General features: G+C 48.1%; 2 protein-coding genes across 2 annotated transcripts in view; one reads left to right on the top strand and one right to left on the bottom strand.

Annotated features, from left to right (window-relative positions):
* Window positions 1-10,439, top strand: part of FBH1 (F-box DNA helicase 1) — a 29,198-nt gene extending 18,759 nt beyond the window's left edge. Inside the window, exons 14-20 of the mRNA XM_066318887.1 lie at window positions 56-177; window positions 2,024-2,099; window positions 3,287-3,484; window positions 4,174-4,299; window positions 6,970-7,076; window positions 7,666-7,806; window positions 8,567-10,439. Of these exons, the coding sequence (XP_066174984.1) occupies window positions 56-177; window positions 2,024-2,099; window positions 3,287-3,484; window positions 4,174-4,299; window positions 6,970-7,076; window positions 7,666-7,806; window positions 8,567-8,665 (869 nt within the window). The 3' untranslated portion in view covers window positions 8,666-10,439. The remainder of the gene's footprint in view (window positions 1-55; window positions 178-2,023; window positions 2,100-3,286; window positions 3,485-4,173; window positions 4,300-6,969; window positions 7,077-7,665; window positions 7,807-8,566) is intronic.
* Window positions 10,399-19,199, bottom strand: IL15RA (interleukin 15 receptor subunit alpha). Its single transcript, XM_066318891.1, has 8 exons — window positions 19,047-19,199; window positions 13,299-13,490; window positions 12,624-12,677; window positions 12,201-12,389; window positions 11,988-12,017; window positions 11,630-11,687; window positions 11,278-11,535; window positions 10,399-10,729 (listed from the first exon to the last, which is right to left on the bottom strand). Exons 1-7 carry the CDS (start codon window positions 19,120-19,122, stop codon window positions 11,430-11,432), a joined length of 705 nt encoding a protein of 234 aa, XP_066174988.1. The 5' UTR covers window positions 19,123-19,199; the 3' UTR covers window positions 10,399-10,729; window positions 11,278-11,429.
* Between the last annotated feature and the right edge of the window lie 2,608 nt (window positions 19,200-21,807).

The raw sequence follows: 21,807 nt of genomic DNA on the forward strand, positions 1-21,807 counted from the left end.
ATAAAAAGAAGAGGAAATAAAGACATAAAAGAAATGAGCTGACTTTCTCCTGCAGGAGACGTGCGGGGAGGCCGGGCGGGGCCCGTGGCGCTGCTGTCCCGCAGCAACTGTAACGTCTTTGAGGACGCCGTGAAATTCTCTGGGAGAAACCCCCCGGCCAAAATCCACGTCATTGGGGTGAGGGGCAGCGGCCAGTCTGGCTTCCCTGGGATATTCCAAGGATTTCCGTGGATATTCTAGGAAAAAACAGGAATTTTTTGTGCCCAGGGATGTCGTCGTTCTCCAAGCCGTGCGGACCTCAATCCATTTTTAGGACAATTTGTCCCATAATTTGGGATCGTTTGTCCCATTTTTATGAGGGATGAAGCTGGGAAAGAGGGATGGACAGCTGGAATAAATAATTCCTAGGATTTCAATGAATATTCCAGGAAAAACCAGGATTTCTCAGGAAAAAGTAGGATTTTTTTTATGGGATGTTATTGAGCGCTGTTATTCTCCAACCTGACTAGGTCTTAATCCATTTTTTAGGATAATTTGTCCCATTTTTGTCAGGAATGAGGCAGGGGAAGATGGATGGACAGCTGGGATAAATAATTCCTGAAGTTTTAATTAAATATTTCAGGAAAAAGCAGGAATTTTTTATGGGCAGGGATGTTATTTGGAGCTGTTTCTCTCCAACCCTTGCAGATCTCATTCCATTTTTGGGATAATTAGCCCCATTTTTAGGCTTTTAAATCTCATTTTTATGAGGGATGGGGCAGGGAAAGAGGGATGGACAGCTGGAATCAATAATTCCAGAGTTTTAATTAAATCTTCCAGGAAAAAAACAATAATTTTCAGGAAAATGTAGGAACTTTTTGTGGTATGTTATTTGAAATTGTTATTCTCCAACCTGACTAGGCCTCATCCCATTTCTGGGATAATTTATCCCATTTTTATGAGAAATGGGGCAGGGAAAGAGGGATGGACAGCTGGAATAAATAATTCCAAAGTTTTAATTAAATATTCCAGGAAAAAAGCAGGATTTTTGTGGGACATTATTTGAAACTGTTTTTCGCCAGGCTTTAATCCATTTTTTAGGATAATTTGTCCCATAATTTGGGATTATTTGTCCCATTTTTGTCAGGAATAGGGCAGGGGGAAATGGATGGACAGCTGGAATAAATAATTCCAAGGTTACAAATAAATATTCCAGGAAAAAGCAGGAATTTTTTATGGGCAGGGATGTTATTTGGAGCTGTTTCTCTCCAACCCTTGCAGATCTCATCCCATTTTTGGGATAATTAGCCCCATTTTTAGGCTTTTAAATCTCATTTTTATGAGGGATGGGGCAGGGAAAGAGGGATGGACAGCTGGAATTAATAATTACAAGGATTTAGAGCACAGTTTCCCTGCATTATGGGAATAAAAATCAGCTGGAATTGCGGGCTGGGTGGAAAAACAGGGAAAGAGCCAATATTTTCCATATTCTCTTAAGAGGCAATAAAATTGGTTGGAAGTTTGGAATTTTTAGGCTGATATTTCAATTTTTCCATCCTTTTTCCACCCAAATTCCAATTCAAGGAGGGGTTGACGTGCTCAGGACTGAAAAATCTTCTGCAGTTTGAAAGAAATTTGATTTATAAATACAATTAATAAATTAAAATTTCATTTTATTTTATTTTAGTTTGGTTTGGTTTGGTTTGGTTTTATCTTATTGAATTGTGGTTTAATTTTATTTAATTTTTATTTCTTTTATTTTTTCATTTAAATTTATTTTATTGTTTATGTTTAGTTGTATTTAATTTAATTTTAATTTATTTAATTTTTTATTTCTTTTATTGCTTTTTATTTTATTTTTAAATTTTTATTTCTTTTATTGTATTTTTATTCTAATGTATTTTATTTAAATTTAGTTTTTAGCTGTATTTTAATTTATTTAAATTTTCTTTATTTTATTTTCATTTTACTTATTTTATTTATTTAAATTTTCTTTATTTTATTTTTATTTTCTTATTAAATAATACATTTTTCTTTACTTTAGGGATTGGAGAGATTTGGCCTGAGCAGAATTTATGACATTTGGAAACTCAGCCAACCTGAAGACGTCAGGAAAAACTGTGAGTGTTCCCTTTATCCTTCTTTTTTCCAGGATTTTTTTTAGGTTTTGATGGTTAATTTTATATTTCCTAATTAATTTTTTGATTGAAACCAAATTTTTTAATGATTTTATCACAGGCTGGGCTGTTTTGGCTGCTTAATTCCAGAAATCCCAGAATTTGGGATAATTTTCCCCCTTTTTATTTTCAAATTTTAGATATTTTTTAATTTATCTTCAGATTTCCCTGGATTGTTTTGGGTATAAAGCTCCTTTTTAAAATTTTCCTTTAAAATATGGGATAAAATTCAGGATAAGATTCAGGATTTCCTTTAAACTATGGCATAAAATTCAGAATAAAATTCGGGATTTGTTTTAATATATGGAATAAAATTCAAGATAAATTCAGGATTTCCTTTAAAATGTGGAATAAAATGCAGGATTTCTTTTAAAATTCAGGATAAAAATCAGGATAAAATTAAGAGTTTCCTTTAAAATATGGAGTAAAATTCAGGATTTCCTTTAAACATTGAAAAAAAATCATGATAAAATTCAAGATTAAAAATTCAGGATTTCCTTTAAAATATGGAATATAATTCAGGATGAAATTCAGGATTTTCTTTAAACTATGGAATAAAATTCAGGATAAAATTCAGATTAAAATTCAGGATGTCCTTTAAAATGTGGAATAAAATTCAAGATTAAAAAAAATCAAAATTTCCTTTAAACAGTAAAAAAAATCAGGATAAAATTCAGGACAAAATTTAGGACAGAATTCAGGATTTTCCTTAAGTTACAGAGTAAAATTCAGGATTTCCTTTAAAATATGGAATAAAATTCAAGATAAAAATTCAGGACAAAATTCAGCATTTCCTTTAAAACTGAGGTTAAAAAGTCGGGATTTCCATTAAAACGTGGAATAAAATTCAGGATAAAAACCATTCCTTTAAAATCCAGCAGCACCATATGGACTTTTTTTATGGAGTAAACAAAACCTTCACCAATTCTCCACAAACAATCCATGAAATGGAATTTATTCCTGATTTTTTTTACTTGGTGAACTCCCAGCAAAAATTCCCTTTTGGCAGCTTGGAAAGATTAACACAGGACTGGGGGGGAACTTCAATTAAACCTTGAATTAAAAATCAAAAGATACGATTGAAACTCATAAAATGAAAAGATAGTAAACCAATTCCTCCTCCCACTCAGCAAACCTGGTGATTGAGGATTCCTTCATCAAAAAATGGGAAGAAAATGGGGGATTTTTGGCACTCAAGGAATACGCGGAGCGAGTGGATGACAAAGACCTGGAGGTGAAAATTCACATCGTGGACAAATACAGGGAGAGGATCCCGGGGCTGGTGAAGAGGATCAAGGAGTTGCACGTGGCCCAGGAATCACTGGCAGGTGAATCTCCAAATCCCAGGAGAAAATTGGGATTGTTTGATCATCACCTCATCCTGGAGAAAAGATTGAGGTGGTTTTTTAAGGAGAAAGGAGGTGGGATGGGAGGGTTTTGGGGTTGGAATCTACTCTGGAACCAGGAATGTTCTCCTGGACCAGGGAAGGATCCAGGGAGAGCTTCCAGCACATTCCAGGGCCTGAAGGGGCTCCTGGAGAGGGACTGGGGACAAGGCCTGCAGGGACAGGACACAGGGAATGGCTTCCCACTGCCACAGGGCAGGGCTGGATGGGATCTTGGGAATTGGGAATTCCTGCCTGGGCTGGAATTGCCAGAGCAGCTGTGGCTGCCCCTGGATCCCTGGAATGTCCAAGGCCAGGCTGGACACCGGGGCTGGGAGCAGCCTGGGATAGGGGAATCATGGATCCCCTGCCCATTTGGGATTCCAGCTGGAATTTGGAGAGAGAAAACTCCTCAAATTCTGAGCATTCCTGTTTGGGAATGTCACTGGAGCTCAGGATGCCAACTAGGAATCTCCCCTGGTACAAAATTCCCTTCATCCATCTGGATTCTCCACAGAATTTTGCTCCCGCTTTAAATCTGGGAGATTTAATGGCTGCAGAGCAACATGAGACAAAAAAAATTCCATTTATGCTGCCAAGACTGCTCCTTTTTCCTTGTTTTTTTTCCTCAGATTTTCTCATTGGGACTGTGCACCAAGCCAAGGGCCTGGAATTCGACACCGTTTGGGTGGCTGATGACTTTGTGCAAATCCCTTCTGTCAGTGAGGCTTTCCTCAGGAGGATGAACATTGAGCTGGGTGAGGGAGCAGCTCCGTGGAGACCTCAAAAAATGGGAAAGAAAAACGTGGTGAGGGGGCAGGAGACTGGGAATGGTGCTGGGAAAAGGGCTTGGAGAAGCAGGAAAAGCTGAGGGAGGTGGGAAAGGGGCCCCTTTAGTGGAATTCCATGCTCACTGGGGTGGGACTGGATGATTGTCCATGGAATTTGAGCAGCTGAAACGTGGATTTCCAGTCCATTCCTGTGCCAGGAGCCACTTAAGACAAGAATTCCCAGTTTTGTGATGCACAGGAGCTGGAATAAATTCCTGCATCCAGCCTGGAAGTTCCTTCTGGCTGTCTGCAAGTCTCCTTTAGTGCAATTCCATGCCCAGGGGGGTGGAACTGGATGATTTTAAGGTTCCTCCCAGTCCAAACCGTTCCATGATTCCAGAGGCTGGATCCACCTTGCTCCAAACCCAATTCCACCCCCCAGAATTCCTCTCTGAATTACAGGGATCTGAGCAAAGCACTTGTAGTGATCAAGGATTTGTCTTGGGGTTGGGCTTGTGGGGGATAAATCAGTGCAGATGCAGGAAATTTTCCTTCCAGGAATGGGGAAGAGAGGAAACTTCATTGGAACTACAACCAAGGAATCCCGGTCTCTACAGCTCCTCAGCAGGCAGGGCAGGGCAGCAATCCCAGCCCCTTTTCCACCTTCCCAGATTCCATCCTCTACCTGCACATTCCCTGGAATGCTGGAAAAGTTCCCAGTTTAGGGCTTGGGAATGGAGCTGGCAAGGCTCTGGAGAAGCAGGAAAAGCTGAGGGAGCTGGGAAAGGGGCTGAGCCTGGAGAAAAGGGGGACCAGGGGGGACCTTGTGGCTCTGCACAAGTCCCTGCCAGGAGGGGACAGCTGGGGGGGATTTGGGATCTAATCCCAGGGAACAGGGACAGGAGGAGAGGGAACGGCCTCAGGCTGAAATAAAAAGTAGTAAAACATAAAATCATTCAGAACTGAACATGGCAAAGCTTAACTGTGCTTAACTTTATCAACACAATTTATATCGGATGAAAACAGAACTGCAAATTATTATCAGTTGAATTTGGCAAAAGTAAAATTTGAGTTTGTCTTTGAAAGTTTTGGCTACAGCAAAATTTCACCAATTCTGACTCCATTATTACCAAAAAGGCCACTGAAAATTTGGTGTGTAACAGCTGCACACAAGACAGCAGCAGCAGGGATTTACTACAGAGGTGATAAAGGTGTGACAAGTGTATTGTGATTGTATGTAACACAGCCTGGAGAATAACTCACACTAACTGCAGATACTACTGGAAATACTCATTGGGGCCAGGGGAGGCTCCGGGTGGATTTTTGGGAAAATTCCTCCACGGAAAAGGTTGTAAAGCATTGGAATGAGTGGTGGAGTTCCCATCCCTGGAGGGATTTCAAATCCATGTGGATGTGGCACTTGGGGACATGGGTGGTCTTGGCAGTGCTGGGAGTAGTTGGATTCCATGTCCCTGAACAACTCCCTGATTCCATCATCTTGTGTCCAAACAGAGAAGGAAAATGAAAGGCCAAGTACCTTTTTTTTTTTTTGTACCTATTTTTTACAGTCCTCTTAGTGATTTTTCCTATTAAAACAACTTTCTCCTCATTCTTCTGCTCACCATTTCCAAACCTGAGAATTCTCCCATTCCCAAACCCATGAAGAAGGTGAAAAAGAAGGGCTAGGCTACACACTAAATCCTCCATCTTTTTATTTTCTTTTTATTTTCTTTTTCTCTTAGAGTTGGAATTAATTGCACTAGAGATGTATTTTGTGTTCAGACTCAGATGTTTATTAATTCTTATCCATGTTACAGTCTCACAGCTGTGAGTTCTGGCTAACAAGGTGAAAAACGGCTCGGTCTCTAACTCTTACAAGGCCTTTTGACCACAAACTGTCCAATTAAGAAATGACACCTGAATTATTTTTACTTTTAACCCAATAACCAACCATCCGTGGCCCGAAATGTGGATTTTTCTACCCAGTTACAAAACACCTCCCAGAGCCATGGAGAAGAAGGTGAAAAAGAAGAATTTAACCCACGCCCTAAATCCTCCATGTTGCTTTATATCTATATTACTGTATTCCAAACCCTCAAACTCTGAGTTTCCCACCCTGTGCTATCACACACTTCTATCCAAACTCCACACCCACGATCCCAGTGCTGTTAGTTAATTCTGGGAGCCTTTTCCATGGCCTCAGGTCAATGCAGGGTTTGCTTGGGGGTCAGCGCCTGTCAGCACAGAAAGTCTGGAATTCTCAGTACCCAGAGTTCCAACAGGGCTCCAAACAGGAAAACAGGAATTTGGAAGAGGCTTGTCTGGGCATGCAGAGTCCTGCCTTTGCCTGCGGGGAGGGATGTGGGATGAGGCAGGAGCTGCCCAGCAAACACAGGGGGGTGCAAATTCCTGCAAATTTCCTTCAAATCGCTGCAAATTCTTGTGAATTCCTGCTTTCCCAGAGGAAACCCCTGCTATCCTTCCAGAACTGGAATCCTTGGAATGCTTTGGCTTGGAATGGGCCTTAAAGCCCATCCAGTTCCATGGACACTTCCCACTATCCCAGGGTGCTCCAAGCCTCATCCAAGCTGGTTGAAGGATCCCAGAGCTGTTCATCCCTGTTCCCTAAATCCCTGGGTTGTCTCTGCTCGCTCCTAGACAGGACTCCTGAGGATGAGTGGAACCTGCTCTACGTGGCTGTGACAAGAGCCAAGAAGTGCCTGCTGATGTCCAAATCTCTGGAAAACCTTTTAGCTCTGGCTGGAGTAAGTGAAACCTTCCCAAGGTTCTGGCTTGGGTTTTTTTCCCAGTCCTGCTGTGGGGTGATTTAAGGCACCAAAGGATTATCCTGAGATCCAGCCTAATCCTAGGATTGATGCCTTGGACTGTTCCTTGTGCTGACACTCACCAGGACAGCAGGAATTGCTTTTATTCCTGCAGTTTGCTGCTCCATCAGAGATTGCAGTAAGAAGACACAGGACTGCACTGGGGTTTTTCCATAGTTCTTGCATTTGGATGTTGTTTTTCACAGATCCTGGGTTTTTGTCTCCATGGAAGTGTGGAGGGTCCCTTTTTCCTGCCTGCAGGCTTCTCCTCCTTCTTTCCTCTCCTCTCTTCTTCACCCCTTTCCCTTCCCCTTTTTCCCCTTCCCCTTTTCCCCCTTTTTCCCTTTGTATCCTTCCCACCATTGTCTTCTGCTTTTTCATCACCAGGAATTAGGGATTTCGTTCCTTCTTTAAATCCCATCATGTTCCAGGTTGCTTCCTTAGGGGTTAAAAAAATCTATGGAACAACCTTCAGCTTCCCTCAGCTCCCTCTGAGGGGCGCTATTCCCTTTTTTCCCACATTTCCCAGGAGCGTTTCCTCAGGGTGGAGCTGCTGAGTGAGGCTGGGAAGGACAAGGATGGAGCTACCATCACTTGTTGTGTGTCAGGATGTGCAAAATCCCTGGAATGCACCTCCGGACTGCTGGTGAAGAAGCTCCCGTTGACTCATGTACGTCACTTCCTTGGGGTTTGGGGTTTGGGATTTGGGAGCCTTCCCCAGCCATTCCAGTCCTGTTCTGGGCAGGGATCTCAGCTCCCCATCCATTTCCTTGTGCTCACAACCAGGGGTGAATTCCAAGGGGAATTCCAGGAGCAGATCCACTCCATCCTGAACATCCCATCAGAGGCCTCAGATAGATCCAAGTTTGGGGTTTGATTGTGTCAGATCCCACACGTGACTCTTGGAGTCCGTGGAATATCCATGTGGGATTGGCACAGCACACCAGTGATAATCCCAACTTTTGGGGCCAGGTTTGGGGTTGATCCCACCTGGATCCTTGTCCGGAGGGTGCTGGGAAGGCTGAGCCCTGCAGGGAACACCAGGTCAATCATGGAGCTCCATGTCCAGGACAAGGGACAGGACAAGAGGGACATTAGGCTGGATATGTGGAAGAAATTCCTTCATGGAAAGGGTTTCCAAGCATGGGAATGAGCTGCTCAAGGCAGGGGTGGGGTGGAATTCGCATTCCTGGAGGGATTTCACATCCTGTGGATGTGACACTTGGGGGCATGTGTGGCCTTGGAGTAGTTGGATTCGATGTCCTTGAAGATCTTTTCCAACCCTCCCGTGATTCTGGGTGGGATTTCCTTGCTGTGGGCACATCATGGCTCCCTTCCCTGGATTGTGGCAGAGCTGGGAAAAGCTGGGAAGCAGAGGTTGTGTTTGTGCAGCTTCCTCTTTCCTGAAATCTCCTCTTTTCCTCCCACAGAGTGATGGCAGCCGGGATCCTGGGGGATTCCTTTGCCAGGCCTGCACCTGGAAGTTCTTTGGCCCCTTGACTCCACTCACCTCCTTCCCAAAGATGTAGATAGAACAAATCCAGCTCTAACAAAGCCCTCCAGCTTCCCAGAGACATCCTGGATGTGGGACAAATCCTCTTGGCACATCCCAGCTCCCAAATCAGGCAGATTGGAGCAGGATTTCAACCCAGCCCCAAAATCAGGTGGATGGAGCAGGATTTCAGCCCAGCTCCAAATTCCAGGCAGATGTTGGAGCAGGATTTCGACCCAACTCCAAATTCCAGGTGGATGTTGGAGCAAGATTTCAGCCCAGCTCTAAATTCCAGGTGGATGGAGCAGAATTTCAGCCCAGCTCCAAAATCAGGTGGATGTTGGAGCAGGATTCCAGCTTAGCCCCAAATTCCAGGTGGATGTTGGAGCAGGATGTTCCCAGCTCCAGAGGAATTTCCAGGCCCTCTGGGGATGGTGTGGTGCCTTTCCTCCAGACCTGCCCCATCCTCCAGGAGCTGGGAATGGGATATCCAGAGGAATCTGCACTTTAGGAATGGGATCAGACAGAACAGGGTTAATTTTGGAGCATTCCCCCTTTTCCTCCTGTCACCAGTATCCAAACTTCCCAAATATCCCATCCTGGATTTCCTGTTCCTGGAAATCCCTCTGAATCACTGGAAAAGGAAGAAATACAATGCTGGAAGGTGTCCAAAGAAAGTTTATTTATTGGAAATGGACTGTTCCTGTCCAGCCATGGGAGGAAATCCTAAATCAATTCCAGTAAATTCATTTTCTGTCCTTGCAGCCTGAGGGGTTTCCCCAGGTTCTTTCCCTTCTCCTTGCAGCCAACCAGGAGGGAAGAAATGAGGCAGCAACAGAAAAATTCCTTTGGTTTGATTTCAGCCAAACTCAGGGATAAACTACAGAGGGATTTCCAATCCTAAAATTAAATTTCTAGGAAAAAAAAAAAAAAAAAGGCGCCTTAACAATTCCTCTGTGTCTCTTCCCTGCCCTTAAATATCCTTTATTTCCTGGCCCTCCCAGGAAGGCTCAGCTGGTTCTCTGTGCTGCCTGCCACAATTCCCATTCTGTGCCATGGGAAACCAAAACTGAAAGTGATTTTAGGGATGTGCCCTTGGACACAGCCTGAAGCTGTCCCTGCTGCAGGAAGCTCCTGCATCCTGTGGGGGTTTTCTGTCCATGGAGCTGCTTCCTTCCCTCTCCTGTCAAATTCTCCAGCTCCAGGAATGCATTCCCAGCATGGGCAGGAATTCCATCAAACTCTTGGATGTGGATGGAAGGACAGGAATTTCACCAGACAGACTTGGATGTGGATGGAAGGGCAGGAATTCCCCCGAACTCTTGGATGTGGATGGAAGGACAGGAATTCCATCAAACTCCTGGATGGAAGGGCAGAAATTCCATCCAACTCTTGGATATGGATGGAAGCACAAAGCCTGGAGTGACCATTGGATCATCCAGTGCTCCCTTCCTGCTCCCTGAGCATCCCAGTTCCTTGGGAACAAGGATGTGCCCAGTGCCTTTCCTGCCACACATCAAAGGCACAAACAGGACAAGAGCAGCCAGGAAAAACATGGAATTTCAGCTGTTGGATCCTTACTGCTTCCCAAACTTTTTGAGAACTGTCACTGTGCCATCGCTTCTGAAGGATGGGAATGAACTCTTCATTTCTGTGGTGTCCATTGGGAATGTCCTTGGTGCTGTGGAGGATGGATTAATCCCAATCCAGTCCTTCCCACCATCCCAACTGAGACATCCAGTTCAAAAATCCACTGCTCTGAAAATATGATTATTTTCTATATAAAATATATTTATTTATAAAGAAAAATAGAGAGTTGCCTTTTCCAGAGTGTAAGGAAACGAGTGGATAAAACCTGGATAAGGGAACAAGTGGATAAAAACTGCTGATGGATAAAGGAAAAACACACAAAGGAAAATATTCCCTAAATTGTGGTTTTGGGTCCTTGATGGTGTCTGTTCCAGCTTGGATTCCCCATGCGCCGCTGGGGATCTGGATCCAGAGCTGGGACTGGGGCTGGAAGTGATTCCAGAGGATCCTTGAGCTGATCCCTGAGTGTGAGCCTGGGATGGTCCCAACACCTTTGGCTCTGGCTGCGTGGCTGCAAGAGAGCAGAAAAGGGATGAGGATGTGGGGAATTGCTTGGCCAGGTCCCTCTCCATCCATTTTCTGGGATTTGGGGACAAAGGCAGGAAAGGGATGAGGAGGTAGGGAAATGTTTGGTTGGTTGGCTCTCTGTCCATTTTCTGGGATTTGGGACAAAGACAGGAAAAGGATGAAGATGTATGAGGGAAAGCTTGGTTGGCTCTCCATCCGTTTTCTGGGATTTGGGGACAAAGGCAGGAAAAGGATGAGGATGTGGGGAAATGTTTGCTTGGTTGCGTCCCTCTCCATCCATTTTCTGGGATTTGGAACAAAGGCAGGAAAGGGATGGGACGTCCAAAGGGAGATGGGACAGGTAGCCAGCTAATCCAACTCTATCCATGCTCCTGGACAGGGAATGGGAATTACCTGGAGCAGGGCAGCTCAGCTTCATCCCAAACCCGATCCCAACATCCCAAGCCTCTCCCTGCCCACCACCAGCATCCCCAGGGCCAATTCCTTCAAGTTCTCCCAAATTCCAGCTCCTAGTGCAGGACACTCACCCACCTTTGGGATCATCCATGGCAATTGTCTTATGTTCAGCCACACATCCCTGGCTGCTCCGTGTGCTCCGCCACCCCTCAGGGAAGCATCCAGAATTCCATCCTCTGGCATTCCCTCGGGATGGTGGGTGTGCCCAGTGTCCCCAGGGTGGCTGCTCAGCCCGTGGGGACAATGACAGGAAGTGCCACCTCCTCATTCCCACAAGGATGAGTTCCCATGGGAATTCCTGTCTCTGTCACGGTGTAGCCTCGCCTGGCCCGCCTGTGGTGGGAAGAGGAGCATCTATAGCATTCCAAAGCTTTTCTTGGGAAAGCACAGAAACCTTGGAAAACTCATTCCATGCTTTGGCACTTACTTCCTCCTCCTCCAGCAGCAAACAGCTGCAATTCCAGTGGCCAGCAGCAGCAGGATTCCTGTGGGATGGACACATGGAGTGAGTAGCATCTCCCAAGCCGTGGCTGATGAATTCCACCAAAAGAGCTCTAGAAGGAGCCAAAACCACTCCAGGCACCATCACAAGGTGCCCTCCCCACCCCTAGAGGGAGGGAATGGGAATTCTTTTTTCCAGGAAGAATTTTGGGTGCTGTCCTTCCCCCCTCTCAGTGGCATTCCCATTGGCCATAGAATAAAGCTGCCACAGCTCCCAAAAAGGATATTAAGATTAAAAAAAGAAAAGAAATGCCTGTTTGCCAAATAATTTTTTCCCAGCTTACCGACAGAAGAGGCCACGGACTGGATGGAAACTGGAAAAGAGCAGAGAAAAGGAAATTTTGAGCTGCAAAGGTAGGAAAAGGGTGGATGCTGGGAGGAGCCTCACTAAAGAGGAGGTTGGAGAGAAGGAAAAATTCCATTGGAAAAGCAAAAGAGCCTTTGTGGATGAACCAAGCCCCATGGGAGGTTTGTATTCCCTTGGGAACTGGCCCAACCTGCAGCAAAATCCGTGGGTGGGATGGGCAGCGAGGTTGTCCCCTCTGCCAGTGTGGATGTGTCCAGTGTTGGAATCATCTCAGGTGGCCTGGATCCATCTGGTGACAGCCCATCGGGTGCTGGTGGCACAGGTGACTGTCTGGAAGGTGGAGAGGGGCTGGAATTTGGGCTAGCACCAGTGGTTCCTGCTGGGAAAACAATGGGAAACATTTGAATTTGATGTTTAAATTCCCCAAATAAAAAGGTGGCGCCGTTAGTTCTGTGCCCTCATCCCACAGCTACAGAGCTCTGGGATTTCACCAAATGGGGTGAATTTGATCCCACCACGGGAATGTTGTGGTTTCCACACCCTGGGAGCTCCAAACCCCATCCCATTCCATGGCCATGGCAGCTCCGATCCCAATCTCAATCCTGTTCCTCACCCCTCTGGGTTGTGCTCTCCGAGCCAGAGGTTTCCCAGGAAAGAGCCGGATCTCCTGTGGGAAAACACAACAGGGAGACACCATCAGCTGGGAAATGAACTCTCCAAATGGTTTGGTAAGTTAGAGAGTCAAAATTGTTTTATCCAATATTGAGGTCTGGGGGAAATTCTGCAAATTCTGGACGTTTGTTGTCAAATTTTAACAATTTTTACATTTTAGCAGAAAAAAAAAAAAAAAAGAATGTTCATTGGCTTCAAGTTATTAATTACCATTCTATTATTGATTAATAACTTGTCCCTTTAAAAATTATCCTAATTAATCCATCTTTTCAGCCGTTTTTTCCCAGATTGGGTACCTCGGCTTTATGCAAAGTTTCTTAGAGGTTTATAAATTCCTCATTCCCAGTGTTCCATCCTCAATAATAAATTCCTCTCCCAGGTTTTAACTTCCTCCCCTAGCTCTGGGAGCACTGAAGGATGTGAGGCCCTAAACTTTGGGACATGGACATCACCCATGATCCATTAGGAATTCCAGGGATTCAATTCCTCTCTGTAATTTTCCTCCTCATTCCTGATTTGTTTGGAAGAAACACAACTTGGGTGACGCTCACATTTCCTCCCGTCCTCCTGTTCCGGAGGTTTCCCAGCTGCTCCCAAATTCCCAGTGAGGACTCACGGATGCACTGGAGTGTGGGGTGGGTCCAGCGGGGCTGGGAGCCGTTCCAGAGGATGCACTGGATGAGGCTGGAGGTCCCGGCTTTCCGTTTGTATCCGGCGTTGCAGGAGTAGCGCAGGCGGGAATTCAGCTCCGTGCGATTGCCGGCGTCGATGTGAGCGTTGGCCACAGCCTTGGGGAGGCTGCATCGGGCTGGAACGGGAATGGGATGGGGAAAAGGAGATTGCCACAACCATACGCCACAATGACACAAAGACTCTGACTTCAGAAGGCTGAAAAGATGAATATTTCCGGGAAGCGTTTCCTCCTTTTATAGTATTCTACACAGACCAATTCGATTGGTGACAAGAAGACAAACCTCTTCCATTACATTGGTCAGACCAGAGGGACATCAAGAGAAGCCCCTCCTAGGAGGAAACATGTAAGCATTCTTGCAGTTACCAAAACATGTCCCTTGTTTACAGAAAGTTCCCTGGGAAAGGGATTTCTGAGACCAAAACGTCAGGCATGAACCAGGGCTACAGAAGGTGGAATCGCAACAGGGAGATCTGACAACCTTTGGCTGTGCTGGGGAATTCCCCACTCCTCATCCCTGGGATTGGGATGGGAAAAAAACCTGATGGAATCACAACAGGGAGATCTGACAACCTCTCACTGTGAAGTGTCCAAGGTTGGATAAGGTTTGGAGCAACCTGGGATCATGGAAGGTGTCCATGGCAGGACATGGAATGAGGCAATCCCTAGATTCCAACCCAAACCTTCCCATGATTCTATAAAATCCCACCTAGGGGTGGATACAAGGATTCATCCATCCTGCAAAAATAAAGGGACCCTGTGCCCAACATAGGGAATGGGGAAAGGGGAAATATTCCCAGCATTTTTGAGATCACTTGTAGCAGCCCCTCCAGAGGCTGGAGAAAGGGCAAACTCCACTTCCGGCATGTTTGTGGTCACTTGGAGCAGCTCCTCCAGCCAGCAAGGAGTGTTTATGGAATTCCATCTCCTTGAAGTGTCCCAGGCCATCAGCCCCAGCTACATCTGCCTCCAGCTGCTGAATTCCAGCTGCGTTTGCTGCCCCCCATCCTTCTCCGCTCATTTCGCAGCTGGACATGAAAAATTCCAGGTGCTGGTGAGTCCTCCAGCCATTTCCCAGGTTTTTTTCCCCTCTGGAAGGTGGCAGCTGAAATCCAAGAATCCCAGGGAGTGGGACAACGATGGATTTTGAGTTGTGGCTTTGCTTTTCCCCAAATGAGCTCCCGCTTCCCCTTGGGCCTCAGGATGAGCTTGGTTCTTTACCAGGGTGGTGACATTTCCAATCTTTTCTGGTGCAAGGGGCAAAATTTCCTGGCTGCTCCAAAACTGTGCCAGCACCTGGATCCCTGTGGTGGTGTGGGAATGGCTTATCCATGATCCTGGCTGCTGGAAGCTCCCATATCCCAGTGGGAGCCAGCAGGGAGAGATGGAAAGATGAACAATGGGAGTAACACAAAATACAGCTGGGATGGAGCAATGGATGGCCAGGATGGATGGATGAGCAGGAGGGAGCGATGGATATCTGGGATGGGAAGCAGGGATAGGATGGAGCAATGAATATCTGGGATGGGATGCATGGCCAGGATGGAATGATGGATATCTGGGAAGCAGGGATAGGATGGAACAATGCATTGGCCAGGCTGGGTGGATGAATTGATGCCTGGCATGGATGGGACAATGTCCAGCTGGGATGGAGCCGTTTCCAGGCAGGAGGAACACACAGTTGGGCTGGGATCATTATGGAATGGGGATGGAAGAACAGTGGGAATGGGAACACCATGGCACTGAGGACAGGAACAGACAGGGATGGGAATGTGCTGGTGCCAGGGACAGAAGTGTGATGGCAGCAGGGATGGGAGCAGGATGGGAATGGGACCAATGGGAATGGGAGCAGGATGGGAAGGGGACAGTGGCACTGCAGCAGTGGGAACAGAAACACAACGTGCTCCTCCTGCAGCACCCAAAACATCCAGAAATGAAAATCTCCATCCTCAAAAACCCCTGCTCTGCCCAATTTGTGGTGCCTCCCCAGAACATCCCAGGGGGAATCTGCTCTGTGTCAGTGCCTGGATGGATCTGGGTGTGATCCTGGCCAGTGTGGCCAGAGGACAGGAGGGACATGGGGACCACACATGTGCTGAGCACAGCTGCTCTTCTCTCCTCTCAGGACAGTGGGTGAAATTCCTGGAATCGGCAGCTTTTGGAACTGAGGTTAGAGGAAACACCCACCCAGGGATGTTTCACAACAGCCTCAGAGCTCCCTAGACCTGAAACTGCCTTTAGTGAATGAAAAACTCTCCTGGTGCCAGTTCCAGCTGCTCCTGCAAAGGGAGCACAGCTGGAAACACCAAAATGTCCAGGAAAAACAGGGATCTGCAAGCTCTGTTTATGCCTTCCAGCTTTTAAACCTGCTCTCCTCATCTCAATCCCTCCAAAGAGGGTTTGTTTCTTTTTTCCAGTTGGTTGGAAGCTCCTCTTCCCAAAAATGCGAGAGTTGTTCAAACAAGATCCCAGCAGCACCACTCTCCAGGATCACCATCCAGTGTTTTACACCATCCATGGTTTTCAGCTTGTTTGATGAGACAAAACACATCCCAAAAAAAGGGGGGGAAAGGGAGGAATCAGCTGGAGATGCAGGATTCAGGCTTTTATCCCATTTGGAATTTCCCATGGTTGGATCATCCCAGGTGCTCAAGGACTCCTCCCATCCTTGGCCAACCTCCCAAAGGAGCTGTGGTGCTGGCTATCCCAGGAAAACCCCTGCAGCTGCCTGATTTCCATCTGGATTCCCTGCATCCTGCTGGGATTAAATATCCAGGTTGAAACGTGCCCAATATCCCTGGATTTTGCATTTCCATGGAATTTTTCCTTCACTTTTTTCTTGTCTTTCTCCACCAACGATGCCAGTTTTGGAGGATGAGCTCATCCTGGCACGTTGGGAGGACATGGAATAGAAGAGCATGGAACAAAGCCAGGATGATCCCAGGCATGAAGATGCTACCGTGTGATGTCATCCCACATCCAAATACAACTTCCCAAGGATGCACAACCACACTGAAGAATCCACACCAGGAAAAACTTGGCTGTTCTCCTTTAAAAAATTATCAAGAAAATGCCCAGAGAGGTGGGGGGGGTTCCTGCTCAAATTTTAAAAGCTATGAGCCAAAATAAAGTGGAGAAAAGAGGAATTTCATTAATCTGGATGCAAGAAAAATCCATGAGAAATGCCAAAAATCACAGAAAGAAATAAAATTTCCACGTTTTAACTCAAAAATCTTTCCAAGTGACCAGATGTGCCAGGGATGAAAAGCAGGAGAGGATGGAATACCCAATGGGAACATCATGGGATGCAGCAGCACATCCTAAATTATCCATCAAGTTAACTAAAAGCAATAAATATTATTGATTTTCTCTAACACCCCCTAAACCCACATTTTTTGCCCCAAACAATGATCCTGGTGGCACCACTGCTGCCTGGAGGTCTGGGCTGGGTGGTCAGTGGGGAATGACTTCAGGGAGGGCTATTTTTAGCTCATTCCTGAGGCTCAAGGCTCGTGTTTTCCCAGCACAAGGAGCTCTTCTGGCTTATTTTTGTCACTCAGGACATTTAACATTCCTCACCATTCCCATCATCCATTTATAAATAGGGACAAATTAATTTTCCAGGGCTTCAGGAGCACACAGGAGCTTGGAGATGAGCGGGCATTGAAGCTGTCCCAAAGCTCTGCGATTCCTTCCAGGTTTATTTCGCAGAATCCTGAATTTTCAGTAAATTAAGTACTCCCTAGTGGTCTTGCTGCTTCCAGCACTTCATGGGGAAATGAAACAAAGTATAGTTCTAATATGTGAGCTGTAATGAAATTTTTCTGAAAGTTCCAAGAGCAACAGAGCTGGGAAGGGTTTGGAGAAGCAGGAAAAGCTGAGTGAGCTGGGAAGGGGCTGAGCCTGGAGAAAAGGGGGACCAGGGGGGACCTTGTGGCTCTGCACAAGTCCCTGCCAGGAGGGGACAGCCGGGGGGTCGGGCTGTGCTGCCAGGGAACAGGGACAGGAGGAGAGGGAACGGCCTCAGGCTGGGCCAGGGGAGCCTCAGGGTGGATTTTAGGGAAAATTCCTTCCTGGAAAGGTTGTCAGGCAGTGTAAATGCGCAGGGCAGGGGTGGAGTCCCCAGCCCTGGAGGGATTTCAGAACTCTGTGGATATGGGGAAATGGGCAATGGTGGCCTCAGTAGTGCTGGGTTAATTGTTACACTCAGTGACCTTGAAGTGTTTTTCAGCTGTCATGATTCGGTGATTGCAGGATTTTGGACTTCTGGAGAGGCAGGACAATGATGTGACTTTCCAGCCTCAGCAGCCATGATGACTCTCAGTGCCATGGAAAACCCACAGGGAGCACCCAGGCTGAAATCCCCCAGTGTTGCAGCTCCCATGGCTCCATTACACAGATCCTAAAAATCACCCCCAACCTTCCCTGGACACTGTGAGGAGGCAGTGTGGGAATGCCAGGCGCGAGGTGAGCACCCAGGGAACACAGGGCTGCAGCCTGGGCACTCTGGGGGGGTTATGAGGCACCCAGGGAGAGGTTTGGGAACCCAGGGAAGCAGAATGGACACCACAGGAATGGCATAGACATCCCAGGGATGGCATGGGCACCCCAAAAATGGCATGGACACCCTGAGATGGCATGGGCACCCTGGGACAGCAGCCTGGGCACCTCAAGTCGGGGGCTTGGGTACCTCAGAGAGCAGCGTGGGCATCCCAGGGAGCAGAACAAGCATCCAAGGAAGCAGAGAAAGCATCTTCGGGACGGGAGCAAACACTTTAGGGATGGCATGGGCACCCCAGGGACGGTGTGAGCACCCCCGGGAGCAGCGTGGGCCCCCTGAGTGGGAGTTTGGCTCCCCCAGGCAATAGCGTGGGTACGGCAGGGAGCAGAGCAGGCATCCCGGGGATGAGCACGGGCATCTCGGGAAGCGGAGCGAGCACCTTCGGGACCGGAGCAAACACCTTAGGGATGGCATGGGCACCCCAGGGACAGCGTGGGCACTCCGGGGATAGCGTGGGCACCCCAAGTGGGGGCTCAGGTACTCCAGGGAGTAGCGTGAGTTCTCCAGGAAGCTGAGCGGACTCCGCAAGAAGCAGAGCAGGCATCCCAGGGAGTGGCGCGGGCAGTTTTTGGCATTAGCGCTGGCATCCCGGGAAGGGGAGCGAGCATCTTCGGGACAGGAGCAAACGGGCACCGCAGGGACAGTGTGGGCACCTCAGTGGGAGCTTGGAAAGCCCAGGGAGTGGCGTGATTCCCTCCGGAAGTGGAGCAGGCTCACCTGGGAACGGAGCTGGCTTGTCAGGGAGCAGAGCGGCTATCGCGGGGAGTAGCACCGGCATCCCGGGAAACAGGAGCCAGCACCTTCGGGACGGAGTGGGCACCCCAGGGAGAGCGTGGGCACCACGAGAGGGGACTCGAGAGTGGCGTGGGTAAGCCAGGAAGCGGAGTTGGCTCGCCAGGGAGCGGAGCGGGAAGCGGAGCACCGCTGGCATCGCGGGAAGCTGAGCGAGCACCTTCGGGACGGAGTGGGCACCCCGGGAAAGGTGCAGGGACCCCGAAAAGGGTGTGAGCACCCCAGGAAAGGAGTAGAGATCTCGGGGAGGGTGTGGGCGCTCCGGGGAGAGCTCGGACAAGCCGGCGGCGAGCCGGGGAGCCCGGGGCAGCCCCGCTTACCGGTGTCGGCGGCGGCGCGGAGCAGCAGGAGAGCGGCGGTAGCGCAAAGCAGCGGCAGCAGCAGCCGGGCTGCCATGGGAGCGGCCCGGGAGCAGCTCCGGGCTCCAGCGGGTTCTTTCCTCCAGCGGGAGCTCCGTGGCTCTTCCCTGCCGCTGTCGCTTGTCCCGGCGTGGCACGAGAGGTTTCACTTTCGCTTTCGAGCCGGGGCCACCGGGAGGGACGCACCGCCCTGCCGGGATGGGGAGCCAGCGGCAGGGAGGGGCAGTGCCGCGGGGAATTCGGTACCCGAGGGGAATTCGGTGCCCGGGAATCCAATACCCGGAAAGGGATGAAATACAGCGGGGTGAGGGGGATTCGTTGCCCAGGGATGTGATGAGATAGCCGGGGGGATGAAGAGATTCCCGGGAGGACGAGATACCTGGGGCATGGAATACCGGGAGGGATGCAATAGCTGAAGGGATGGAATAACCCGGGAATCCAAAGCCTGAGGGAGCGGGGAGGGTGTGGAATTTGGTGCCTAAAGAGGGGAGATGCAGTAACCAGGAAGGAGATGCAACATTCTTGGGATGGGAGATCCGCTGAGGGGGAAAGGATGAAATATTTGGGTTCGTGACCCAGGAGTGGGGGAGAGGGGATGGGATACCCCTAGAGAAAGCAGTGCCTGGGGGTCACTGCAATAACCAGGAGGGTCGTGGTACCCTTGGGATGCAGTATCCTGGAGAGGGATGCAATGCTGGCAGAAGATGAGGCAGCACTCCCTGCCCAGGGGAATGTTGTATCCAAGGGAATCACAATATCCTGGGGGATGCAGCTCCTCCCTCCTATGCCTGGCCATGGATCTGCGGGGATACCATGTCCCTGGGATGCAGGAATGCCAGTGCTAGAGCTGGAACATGATGGTTCCCCACACAAACCTCAAAACTGGAAAACAAGCTGTGATCCAGCCCTGGAAGAACTGCAGATCTTCTGGCGTCGGGCTCCATCCTACAGCATTCCCAGGACTCAGATCTCACAGATCCTGCTCACAACAAATCCTCCCCAACTCAGCTCCTTGCTTGGGGCCTCTTTGTTTATTCTCATGTGGTTTTATTCTGTAAGTGAGCATCAGCAAACAGCCCCACACTTCTAGGAAAGGGAAAGCAAAATGTTACTTGGGTAACATTTCATGGCCAATCACCAAATCTTCATGAGAGGTGAATAAATTCTGCCTCTGCCAGAATTAACCTCAATTAACCCTCCCTGAAGCAGAAGAGAGGCTGCACCCATGACAAAACACTGAACTCTGCCAAATGTGTTTTAGAGAGAGCAACGTGAGCTTGGAGAGCCAGGAGAAGATGGCTGAGGGTGGTGCTTTAGAAATATTCCAGATGAAAATGCTGAGGGAGCTTGACCCCAGCTGAGGTCTATTGCAGATCCCCAGGGCTGGTTGGGGATGATTGTGGTTGTACTCTGGACGGGCTGAGATCTCACACAATGAGAGTTACGAAAAACGATCAGCAGGGCAGGGTTCACTGCAGTTTATGCAAGAGCTGAGCGTGATAATCTCAGGGTTTGGTAAAGAAAATTCAGTCTGGGAAGAGTTTGCCTTTCTTCTCAAGGATTCTGTCAAAAGATGTAAAAAATCCAATCGTGTCCTAAATTTCCAGGTGAGAATTTTGGGGCTCCTGATGCAAATGAGCTCTGCAGCTGCTAATCTTCCAGAAGATAAGCACAGCTGGATGAGAGTTTATCCTGGTCAGACTGGAGGATTGTGATCCCTGGGAATGGCACATTTTCAATTCCTTTCCATGAAAATCCTCGAGCCTTTCCATGAGAAATCAGAGCTAGGGAATGGCTGTTGAGGAGTACACTCAGTGCAAGTGGCCAGTCGAGCTCTGGGTGGTGACAAGAGGACGTAACTTGGGGACAAGAGGACCTGATCTGGCACTGACCACTTAAATCCAGCCAAGTGACCAGACATCAGAGCCACAGCAGGAGCCAAAGAAACCATATTTTTCCATGCTTGGACTGTGAGGGTGTGAAAATCCAGGGTGTCCTTTGCCTCCTGAGAGGCAGCAGCTGGAGCTGTTATTTTATTTTTTAATTATTGCACTGAGATTAAATTATTTTAAGGATTGAGACATCAGAGGCTCTGCCATGGAAAACCTGGAGTGAGGAAATCTGGTCTGACCCTGTGAGTGTGGGGTGGAGCTGGGAAGGAGCTTCGTTCCCAGCTCAGGACTGAGTTCCAGAGCAGCTCTGGGCAGGTGAGGCAGGCAATTTTTCCCTGACAGGCTGATTTGTAGGATCATCCCATCAAACCTTGCCTGGTCTCTGTGTCAGGGAGCCCTTTGAGTGTTGTCCCCTGGGGTGCAGCATCAAAGGATCCTTCCCTTCCAGCACCAGGACATGGATGTGATCCTAAAGCATCCCTCCCTTGGGGCAGGGAGAAAACCCAGGGCCGGACACGGCATCTGGATTTCCAAAGGAATTTTATCACCCCACATCCAAGGTCATGCTTTAGGGGTTGTCTGTTTTCAAGTGCTTTGAACATCTGAGGAGCAATTTTCAGGCTGGGTTATCACCACTCTCTCATCACTGCCACCATCAATGGTATTGGAAAAAAAACAGGTTTTAATATAAATTTCAGAGAATTATGGAAAGGTTTGGGTGGGAAGGGATCTTAAAATCATCTTTTTTCATCTCTCTGCCATGGCAGGGACACCTTCCCCTATCCCAGGCTGCTCCCAGCCCCAGTGCCCAGCCTGGCCTTGGACATTCC

This window comes from Sylvia atricapilla, chromosome 5 (genome assembly GCF_009819655.1).
Source record: "Sylvia atricapilla isolate bSylAtr1 chromosome 5, bSylAtr1.pri, whole genome shotgun sequence".
Taxonomy (NCBI): Eukaryota; Metazoa; Chordata; class Aves; order Passeriformes; family Sylviidae; genus Sylvia; species Sylvia atricapilla.